Source organism: Quercus suber, unplaced genomic scaffold (assembly GCF_002906115.3).
Source record: "Quercus suber isolate HL8 unplaced genomic scaffold, Cork oak 2.0 scaffold_602, whole genome shotgun sequence".
Lineage (NCBI taxonomy): Eukaryota > Viridiplantae > Streptophyta > Magnoliopsida > Fagales > Fagaceae > Quercus > Quercus suber.
In genome coordinates this window covers 317,481-329,177 of record NW_027070046.1, presented here as the reverse complement: position 1 = coordinate 329,177, position 11,697 = coordinate 317,481, and the positions used below count along the sequence as shown (strand labels likewise).

Here is an 11,697-nt window from a genome sequence, read left to right as displayed (position 1 = left end):
TGTTTTGGGATGATTTTGAACAACTTTGACTTTCGGTGAACTTAGGGTTGACTGGGGGCATTTTTGTCAATTTAACCTAAAATGGCACTTTGAGTGCTCCAATGCTTGAATAGATTGTGTCTCGTCAATTTAGGTGTTTCTGCGGCCCTTAGAAGAAAGTTAATATTTTTGGAATTTTCGAGGTACAGCATACAAATTGAGGATGGACAAAATACGGTATCTACACTTTGCAAATAGCACTTGAGTCTTCAATGTAACCATTAGATTTAGATGCAGTGCACTATTCTTCCCATTTTCAAATATTGGCCTAGACTTAGCAAATGGGTCGGATGGGTTGGATTGGGATGGGTTAGGTTATAGATTAGATGAAGAGATTTGAGGGTGAATGCGAGTGTTTTTGCGATTGAATAGTGAGAAGTGAGAGCCACTCATTGGTATTAAAATATATATTCTCAAAACGCAAAAGGAAACTCGTGGCCATTGTTAACTACACGAGTGTAACTCCTCTGCCTCAGCCTCCTTAGCCTCAGCTCACTTACATACTAGGAAAAAAAAACAGAGAAAGAAGTGAAAGCTAATTCCATCTAAATGAGCTGCCTGAGGTTGAGCAAATGCTTGTTCAAGTTTAGAGGTGATGAAGTCTATGAAAGAAATCAACCCAGATTTCAAGTTTATTTCTATAATAATAACAGTGAATTTCAACAACAATGCATGTCTAAATCCCTTCTCAGAAACACAACCAGAACCCATGTCTCATTTTCAAACAAAAACAACAACAACCACTTTCTTGATAATGATTTAATAGGAGAAGAAGAAGAAGAAGAAGAAGAAGAAGAAGAAGATAGAAAATTAGTTCATTGTGAGGTGGAAGTAATATCGTGGAGGGAACGCAGAATCAAGGCCCAGATATCCGTTCATGCTCACATCCAATCTGTTTGGAACGCTCTCACTGATTACGAGCGCCTTGCCGATTACATTCCCAATCTTGTTTCCAGGTTTCCTAATCTATTCACGAGTCACGGGATATCCTTCTCCTTAGTCCTTACTTCTCTCCCTAATTTTATCGGGTCGATCATAGCTCTCTACTCTACACTGTTGAATATTTCCTAACTTAAGTATATAATATGCATTTTTATATTTTTAATTTTTGTTGTTTAAATAAATTACTAATTGTTTGTGTTTGTGTTTAGTGGGAGAATAGCTTGCCCTCATCCTGAGCGGATATGGTTGGAGCAAAGAGGCTTGCAACGGGCACTCTATTGGCATATTGAAGCACGTGTCGTTTTGGATCTTCAAGAATTTCCCATTTCTGTAAGCAACTAACCATCTTTTATTCTTAAACCAGCCAACCAAAAATTTACTTACTATCATTAAATCGTTTCTGAGAGCTAGAGAAAAAGAGAGTTATTTTTATTTTAAAAATGTTTCAGGCTAATCATCGTGAGCTCCACTTTTCCATGGTTGATGGAGATTTTAAGAAGTTTGAAGGCAAATGGTCCTTAAAATCTGGGACAACAAGGTACAATTCATTTACTTTACTTCAATCCTGACTAATGTAAGAAACATATTTATAACTTCATGAATAAACTAGATGTGGGAAGTAACAGCATTGATTATGTTCCTGTACCATCTTGGTCAAAAGTATGTGAGCAATTGAACTTCAATAGGGAAAAAATTGTTTTTCTTTTGTGTTTTGCATGAAATTTTAAATAAATAAATAAATGATTTTTCCATAGTCTTATAAATTGGTTCTTTTTAGTAGATTTAGAGTGTCATTTATAGATTATCTGAAATTATGGCAGTTTCTATAATACTTCTTCTATTGTCCCTTTATATGCAATATTAAAGACCTTGACAATGTTGGTTGACCGAGGATATCATATCCATGATAACATCAGTTTAATGCTGAAAACTTCCTCCCTTAACAAATCCTTTGCAGTTGTTTTTACAAATCCATTATAGTTTGAGCTAATCGATCCGCATCACCTTAGCCACCTAGAAGACCTGAAAGCATGTCGTCTAAATTTAAGACCTTGACAATGTTGGTTACTGGAGGATAACATATCCGTGATAGCATCATTTTTATGTTGAAAACTTCATCCCTTAACAAATCTTTTACAATTGATTTTAACAAATCCATTATAGCTTTTATTATTTTGGACAAAGTCTAGGTGATTCAGTATACTTGGTCAACAATTATTCTCTTTTTCCATCATCATATATTATTCCTTCTTCCTTATAGATACAGTATTTATGCAAATACTCGTGCAATTTGAGGTATTGAGATTTTTTTTCTTTAAACTTTTTGCAGGTCTTCATCAACAACTTTATCATATGAAGTTAATGTGATACCAAGATTCAATTTCCCCGCCATTTTCTTGGAGAGAATTATCAGATCAGATCTTCCTGTAAATCTTAAAGCATTGGCTTGTAAAGCTGAAAAAAATTTCAAAGGGATACAGAGAATAGCACTCACAGGGAATTCCTCTCTTGGAAAATCCACGGGTGGTGTTAGTTCATTCCACAAGAGCTTCGATGGCGCCTTGTGTGAAATGGGTAAATTGTCACTTGGAGAGTTTAAAGAGAGATTTGCTGGATCTAATTTTGGTCCCCTGTCTCCATCTTCTAGTGAGTTGAACAGTAACTGGGGTATTTTTGGAAAAGTTTGTAGACTTGATAGACCTTGCATGGTGGATGAAGTTCATCTTCGTAGATTTGATGGTCTATTGGTAATTGATTGACCCTAGACTATTCTCTCCTAGCATTCCTGTCCTAGGAGAACCATACCTGTTTTAGCAGTTGCTAATAGCATGATTTTGGGCTGAAGGAAAATGGAGGCGTTCATCGTTGTGTTGTTGCTAGCATCACAGTAAAAGCTCCTGTTCGCAAAGTTTGGAGTGTTTTAACTGCTTATGAAAGTCTTCCTGAGTAAGTAATATATATGCTTTGTTTTATGAACTTTTTCTAAAGAAGTTAATTTTATTATGGCTAGTCCCTAAGATACTGGCTACTTCTGTAAATCTTTTGTCATTCCTTGTATCAATATTAAACTTAGGCTAGTCTCCCCCATGTGTATGTCAAATAAAAACATAAAGACCTTGTGTTATGTTCTTGTCAGCATATGTTCTAGTTGCTACATAAAAAAATTAAATCTGAGGTCACACTCAAAACTAAACTGGAACTGAATAAACTAAAATTTCCATTATTCCATAGACAAACCAAGCTGAGTATATTTCCATCATTGATAAATGACACATAGGTTTTTGTAATCTTTAAAACTTGCTATGGAGATAAGGAGAAAAGGAAAGAAAATTGAGATGTCGTGAGCCCGACAAGGCATAAGACATACTGAGCTGTGAGATGCAGAGCGTTTTTCCTCACTGATGGTTGGCGTGTTAACCACTTGGGCATATGCCATTTTTGGGATTCATGTCCCTTTTTCATCACATTGAGCACCAACAAATGAGTCCTCATTTATTAAAAAAATACAGTGGCTTATGCTTAACTCTGTGGTTAATATATGGCGTATTGAGGAGGTCACTTTAATAGACCATAGTGCAGTCGTGATTCCATACCATCAGATCTTATATGAAGAATGCAGAGGAACTGAACTCTTATTGATTTAAAAGATCCTAGTATATTAGATTATTGCACTTAGTTTCATTAATGTATAAGTTTTGCTTGCACTGGGATATTTCTCCATGGCTTACTACTAATTCCAAAGAACCTGATGATTGATTATGTGATCCATAATTGCGTGTTTTGTATGGGTAATCTGTCAGGATTCCTAGGAATCTTAAAGAGAATTTCCCAAGCTTACCCTTATTTAGTTGCAAATAGCTCAAGGGAATGTAGATGCCATAGGAATCCAATTTCCATTAGAACTCCTGTCCCCTCAAAATAGGTGGGTAATCCACATTCCTATGACTAAGCAAAATTTAATTTTTGATAGTGACATTAATACCTCAATTTACCCGCCCTACTAACAAAATTAAAAATTTCCTTTTCTCTTCCAAACCCTTTCCTATCTCTTTACTTCCCTCGTTTGAGTGTTGATAGACAACTTTTTTTGGTTTATGGTTCTATATTCGTTGTGCAGATGTGAACAATGCAAAATGTTTAGGCTATTTAATTTTTTTTGTTTATTCAATTTTTTGACTTATCCCAAAAAAAAAAAAAAAAAAATTCAATTTTTGACATTTTTTTATCATTATATATTTTAAAAGTATAATTAAAATACTAAGGTATTTCAAGATTATTCTGTAAAATGGTATTTTTGAAGAAAATGAATAATTCCCATTGGAATTTTGGGAAAAACCAACCATTAGGATAGAATCTTATCAGATTTCTTACCAAATTAAATATAGGTATTATTACATTCTTAATTATTCAGCTTCTCAGGTATCACATTCTCAAAAATTTAGATGCAATGAGACATATTAGATCCCCCAAACCAAATGCTATGTAATGGTTCTAGTTTGCATTTTTCTATATCTTGTGCAAAACTCTAAGATATATATTCATTGTCCTTTAGTGGTTATGAAGAGGGAAAGAAGGGTGTGACGCTACAAGCTGCTGTTAACTTGATTTTTAGGCCCGATAGTTTCTTTTGCCTCATTATTTTTCTTTGGATATTAATTGCAGAATAGTTCCAAATTTAGCCATCAGCAAAATACTGTCACGTGAAAACAACAAGGTCCGCATTCTTCAGGTACAATCTTAATATTTGCTAATTGCAATACGAGACAATACCTCTCTTGAAGAATTTTTTATTTACTTTCATATAACTGGTGAAACTTTATTAGTTTCATCTCTAGACACGTGCTGCATTTTTTTCCTCATGTGTAAGCTTCTTGTAAAAAAATACACATGGACATACTTAGCAAAGGCCTGAGAACATAGGCTGACTGAAACAAATAAACATGGACATGCTTAACAAAGGCCTATACGTTGCTGCAATTTACAGAGGAGAGTCTTCAAGACTGGAGTTGATCCCATTCCCCTTGTGAGTGATTTTTAGGAACTCTAGGGTGATGTTGTGAAATAATTTTTTTATGTAAGGTTAACGGAGATAGAAAAGAAACATATGACACAAGAAATTTACGTAGTTCGGCAATATGCCTACGTCCAAGGGAGGCGACAGAATAGTTTCACTATAATTTTGGAGATTACAACAATAACTTGAAGTCACTCTCACAAATCCAAACCCCAAATACACCCTTGGTTCTCTCTCAAATAAATAGAGAACACCCTATTGTATTTAGACAAGAGTTGTAGGACGCTCTAGCTTCCTATCTCTGGTGCACTCACACAGAAGAAGCCATTTCACTTTTCTGTCTCACTTAGTTGCTCACACCTTTCTCTCTTGCTCCACTTCTATTTATACTAAAATGGTCCGGTTGAATTTAAAATATTTCTAGTGTTGGGTGCATGTGGGCACCATGGTCCAGCACACTACGTGTTTGAATAAGAGTTGCATTGAATAGTTACTGCTTGTGTTTGAATAAGAATTGCATTGAATAGTTACTGCTTGTGAGAATCCTCGTGGATTAGAAGTTTTAGGCTGTATGTAAAGGCAATTATATGTGGTGATAAGTGGTTTGCCGCACAAGGAGAATTAGTGTGGGTGCCGCATAGAGAGAGATTGCTGAGAGAGAGCTGTGCAAGGAAAAGAAGATAGAGAGGAGAGAGCAAAGTGTTGTTGCCTTTCAGATAAATAATTAGTATGTGTGAGAGTAAAGAAAACAAGGATATTTTCGTTAACCTTGAGACATGCATGGGGGATTTATTATTGTATACATGGTTTACTTTTTATTGAGAGTAAAGAAAATAAATAGGAAAGAATTTTACCATATTGAGTAACCAAATGGTTTAGTTTTTTTAAAAAAATTTCAATTATCATTATTTAAATTAAAGTAGATGTATGTAACGGTAAAGTATATGTAAAGTTGAAGCCACCCGAGATGAATGTACAAAGTCAATCTCATTATCATGGTGTATTTTTCCATTTTAAGTAACTGAATAGTGTATGTGCGTTCCTGCTTTGGACAGTGTCTAGGCCCAATGGTCGGGGGGGATCTTGGGCCTCCAAATGATGGTGTTGATGGTTAGTGAACAGGGCTTGACTCACCGCGGCTTTGTTGGGCCGTTTTACGAGTCAATCTGTGCACAGGACATGAACTCCACAACATAAATATACATAAACATATATATATATATACATATATTTTATTGGTTGAGTGAATAACCAAGTAATAGCAAATGAACTAAAAGAGTGCAAGTAAAAGAACGTCAGGGATCCTCAAAATAGAGTGAGATTATGATTCATTATATTAAGTATTTGAATACATTGGGTCCTACTTTGCTAGGATATATCACAAGACTCAATAAAGTTCAAAAATCACAGACTTAGATAGCTCTCTTTAAGCTTCCAAGACTTGTGAAGTTTGAATCTCTTTGAATCTAAGTGTATTCTCAAGTATTTTTCTGTAAGATCCTTTATAGTACCTCACTCTCCACTCTATTTCAAGTCCACAGCTCGCTTTCTAGCATCTTTTCTAGTATGCTGAGTGCTTCTTGTAGAATGCCCTTTTTGGCTGGCGCTTTGCCCCTTTTATAGTGCTACTTGGATGCTCCTTAATACCAACCATCATTCTCTTTTGTGTGTTGGGGATTAGAATCAATGTCATATTTGAAAACTTTGGGGACTGGTCCCTTACCTTTTATTCTTATTTCATTTTTCTGGGTTTTGGCAATCTAAGGGTATGTTTGGTAACTGTTTTTTCCTCTTATTTTCTATTTTCAAAAACAATTTTCTATTTTTGAAACTAAAAAACTTGTTTGTCAACTCAAAATGGACAGAAAACAAAAACTATTCTCAAAACTCAATTTGTGAAGGAAATTGAAAACATGCAAAAGACTGTTTTTAGTTTCTAATTTTCAAAGTTAATGAAAATATGCATTTAATTTAATGAATCTGTCTCATTTAATGAGTTAGCATTAGAGTTTAAATCCTAGTAACAACATATTTTAGTATTTTATATTTTTTTATTTAATTTTTTATTATTTTAATTTTAACTAACAAAACATGTTTTTGATTTCAAAATTATAAGAAAATTGTTTTTTCTTTATATTCCCAAAAAACAAGTTTTTGAAAATAGAAAATAAAAACTGTTATGAAACATAGCCTAAAGCTCTCTTGCTGACTTCCTCTTATAGGAGATCCCTTCTGAGTAAGTCCAAATGCTTCTCCAAGGTTAAGGTTTCTTATTCTTTCCCTAAGGCCTTAAAAAGGACATCTCAAACCTTTGAGGCTCTGATGTTGACCTCTCATGACTTGTTTCTTTTCTTAAAATGGGGCAGATCTCTTCTTGATGATGGTGTAGCCGGAAAGGCTCATGGCCACCTTCCTTCTTGGTTCTCCTTCTCTTCTTTGCCCGAGGTCCTAAGTATCTTCATCAGGTGCTGGTCCTGAAATCACCAGTTGTCCCAATCATTCTTTCCTTGGTCATGGACAGCTGATTTCGACAGGACACCCTTTGTCTTTTGTGCCCATCTTTTATCATGAGCATGCCATTTTGAGTTGTTCACGTTTGGGATCCCTTATGCTAGTCTTTCCTCGGGGATCCCTCCCAGGGGTTGGCAGATCTTGTGCCATTCCAGCCCAGCTCTTGCCTACCTTCCTTTTGGGCTTTCTTCGATGTCACCTCTTGCTTAAGTCTCTAGCCCATGCTTTCCTTCCCACCTCCTTTCTTTCTACGGCCCAGAACTTATTCTTTTCTCTCCACGGGCCGGGCTCCTCCTTTCTTCATTTCTGAGGACCAAGCCTTTCTTCCTTTTTCCCTTCCTTCATGGGTTGGGCCTCTCCCATTTTCAAAGGCCTGGCTCCTTATTACATTTTGAACCTTAACAGTTTACTAATGTTTTAAGGTTTTTTTTTTTTTTTTTTAATTAATTAATTTATTTTTATTTTTTATAGTCTTCAATTTTAAACATAAATCTATTTTTTTTTTTTATCATAATATGAGACTTTTACTATCTATTGAATATTTAATGTATTATATATATATATATATTTTTTTTTTTTTTTTAAAAATGGAGGAAAAATTAATTGGGAAGATGAAGGAAGACGTGGCTGATGATATGACTTAATAAGAGTGTAGCAACAATAAATGTTACGTTTCAATTTATATATATATATATATAGAGAGAGAGAGAGAGAGAGAGAGAGAGAGTATTGTTTAGTTCACGTCAAATTTTTTATTTTCATGAGAAGTTGATAAGTATGATGGGGAAAAATGAAAAATATATGAAAAAGAAGAGAAAAAAAAGAAAAAATCCGTTTAGAAATGAACATAATTGTTATGGTCAGAAGATTGTGTCACAAGTTTTAGGCTATGTACCATACAGTCACCAGTGCCGTGTACCACCAGCACTGCAATGCTGCCACTGCAAAGCTCCACCACAAGCCCCTCTAAATTTTTCATTAAATTGTGTAAATGCTGTCAATGATGGTTTTATCTTGTTAAAAATTTATATTGAAAACAATCACAATTATACAATTCAAATTATACATTTAAAAAAAAAATTGAAATTATACACGGTATTAGCTTACACTTTTTTTTTAACCATAGATTTTTAAAATATGTTATGGTTTCTCATATTATATATATATATATATATGATTGATTTAGAATTTAATTGGATTTAGACTCTTTGGTTTTTGTATCTAATAATTCACCTGTCATAAAAAAGAAGAAGAAGAAGATGGACACGTGGTGCAAAATTGGACTTCAATTTAAATCCAATTTTGAATCTAATTGGGTTTAGACTTTTTGATTTTTACATTTAATAATTCTCTTGGCGCAAAAATTAAAAATTAAATAGGGCGCACATCTCACAATTAAACTCCAATTGAAATTCAATTTAGATTCTAATTTGATTTTTTCTGAGTTTTGGCTATTAATATATATATAGATTATTAATATATATATAGATTATGTAGGAAGGATGCAAGGGCCTACTTTATATGGTACTTCATGCACGAGTTGTGCTAGACTTGTGCGAACATCTTGAACAGGAGGTTAGCTTTGAACAGGTTGAAGGGGACTTTGACTCATTTCAAGGTAAATGGCTTCTTGAGCAACTGGGAAATCATCACACACTGTTAAAGTACACTGTGGAGTCAAAAATGCGCAAGGATACCTTTCTTTCTGAAGCTATTATGGAGGAGGTTTGTATATGTCATTTTGTTGTGACTACAATGGCTTTGGACTTTGTTAAATGTAAATGTAGTAGTCCACTTCAGTTTTTCATTTGTCTTTGGAGGACTTTTTGTATGACCTTTGCATAAACATAAAGGTTGATTTAAAGGAGCTAACAACTTTTGGCTTAAAAATTACTATTGAAAGATTTGTAATTTGTTGAAGTGGGTTTTAACAGGAAAATCAGTCTGCTTGTTATATTTTTAGTTTTCAAAGAGTCTCGAAAAATTTATTGATAAATTATCTCTCTTACTTTCTAGGTTATATATGAAGATCTCCCATCAAATTTATGTGCAATTCGAGACTATGTTGAAAGAAGGGAAGTAGCTCACTCACTGGAATCATGTGACCAAAATAGATATTCAAAGGAACAAAGTGCTTCATCTAGCATTGATATAGTTGGTGATTGTAGTAGTATAACAACTGAGCAGGTCTCTGATTTAAATGGTGAAGGTTCATTTAGACAAAGGCCCAGGGTCCCAGGCCTACAAAGGGATATAGACGTTCTTAAAGCTGAGCTCCAGAAATTTATTTCAGAACATGGGCAGGAAGGATTTATGCCCATGAGAAAGCAGCTTCGTTTGCATGGAAGGGTAGACATTGAGAAGGCAATCACACGCATGGGTGGATTTAGAAGGATTGCCTCACTGATGAATCTTTCTCTTGCATACAAACACCGGAAACCAAAGGGATACTGGGACAACCTTGAAAATCTGCAGGAAGAGGTAGAGTGCAAAACCTGAATTGTATCTAGCAATAGATCATACAAAAGTCCGGTTTCTTGTCACTAGTCATTTTTTTTTTTCCTATTTTGAAACTCAACTGTTCATACAGGTAAATAGCTATCTGAATAAGGTGAATCTCAGTCTGAGTTCCCTTAATTCATTGATGTTATTTCAATTAGCCTGAAATTTCCATTAACAAACTTGTGTTATTGGGGTTATCATTGTGCTATTTACCTGGTCTTGAGGGAGTTTCTACTTTTTTTAATTTTTTTTTAATTTTTTTAATTTTTTAATTTTTATTTACAGATAAGTCGGTTCCAGAGAAGCTGGGGAATGGACCCTTCATTCATGCCCAGTAGAAAGACATTTGAGCGTGCAGGTCGGTGAAGATTAATCCCCATTTTCCAATTAGGCCACAAACAATAGGCAGCACAGTCTACAAAAATATTCTCATTTATTATTGAAATGGGCTACATTGACATCCTTGAGTGAAGCACAATAATTCTAGATTCAAAATCTGGTTAAATTTAGGTACTTACCATAGACTTTATCCAAAAATTTTCTGCAAGCCAGTGAAACTATAAAAACCGATATGGACTGTTGTGCATGTTGCATGGCATAATACTGCGGCCTATGCCCAGTGTTCTGACCTCAAATGTCTTCCGATGTTTAAAACACATATTTGCATATAGGAGACTTACAGCTACATTTTCTATTTGTTGTGCAATGCTGGGCTACATCTTTCCTTTTTGATATTTTACACATTAGGAATTAAACTAGTTTCAGCATGTAAAGTGAATGCTGTGAATTGGTGGTTTTTTCAATTAAATTTACCTGTGCAACTTTTACAGGGCGCTATGACATTGCACGAGCATTGGAAAAATGGGGGGGCCTCCATGAAGTTTCACGTCTTCTCTCACTCAAGGTCAGGCACCCCAATAGGCAAGGGAATCCTTCCAAAGATATAAAAATTGATTATATAACATCAACTGATGCAGGGCGAGAAAGTAAGACACCATCAAAATCCTATATTTCTTTAGATACGCAAAAGTGGCTTAAAAAGCTAAAAACATTTGGACATCAATTGGGTTGAATGAGAATGCAACCATTCATTTATTTATATATCGGTGATGCTAATATTCTTTTTAAATGGTATTGCTATGGTGATTGATTCACTGGTCTGGTATTCAGGTGGATGTTCTCAGACTTTATACATCCCCCTCTCCAATAATTCAATGGTTGGGAGAAGGAGATTTGAATTCTAGATGTTTCTATAATGGTGGTTTCACAAATATTTTTTCAAGGGGTCATTAAAAAAACTTAATTTAAACAAAATTTAATAATAATAAAAAAGAACATGTACATATTGACACAAAAAATAAATAAAATAAAACCACACACAAAAATACATGAAATTTTATAATTTTTTTTTTCTGAGTTTTCATATTATGAAATCGTTACATGATAGTTTATTATCAGTTGTTATTATCTATTGTCAATATGAGTAGTTGTGATCATTTTATTTTATTACGTTTGTATAATATTATTATTTTTTGCAATTATCATTATTTATTTGTCATTGTTTTTATAAAAATATTCTAAATTAAATGACAAAGCCTAACTGACTATCACTGTATTAATTATTGACCCACACAGCGACATTCATCCATATATATATAAGACATTAAGTATTTGCTTAACCTATCAAA

The 11,697-nt window shown here is 34.1% G+C and overlaps 1 protein-coding gene across 1 annotated transcript; it reads left to right on the top strand.

Annotated features, from left to right (window-relative positions):
* The first annotated feature begins 324 nt into the window (after positions 1–324).
* LOC112032077 (uncharacterized) lies at positions 325–11,280 on the top strand. Its single transcript, XM_024064781.2, is given in 11 exon segments — positions 325–995; positions 1,191–1,311; positions 1,431–1,519; positions 2,312–2,729; positions 2,828–2,928; positions 4,645–4,711; positions 9,005–9,232; positions 9,524–9,988; positions 10,295–10,367; positions 10,840–11,054; positions 11,056–11,280. Coding segments are annotated over 11 exon segments (2,214 nt in total). The 5' UTR covers positions 325–588; the 3' UTR covers positions 11,086–11,280.
* Positions 11,281–11,697: the final 417 nt, after the last annotated feature.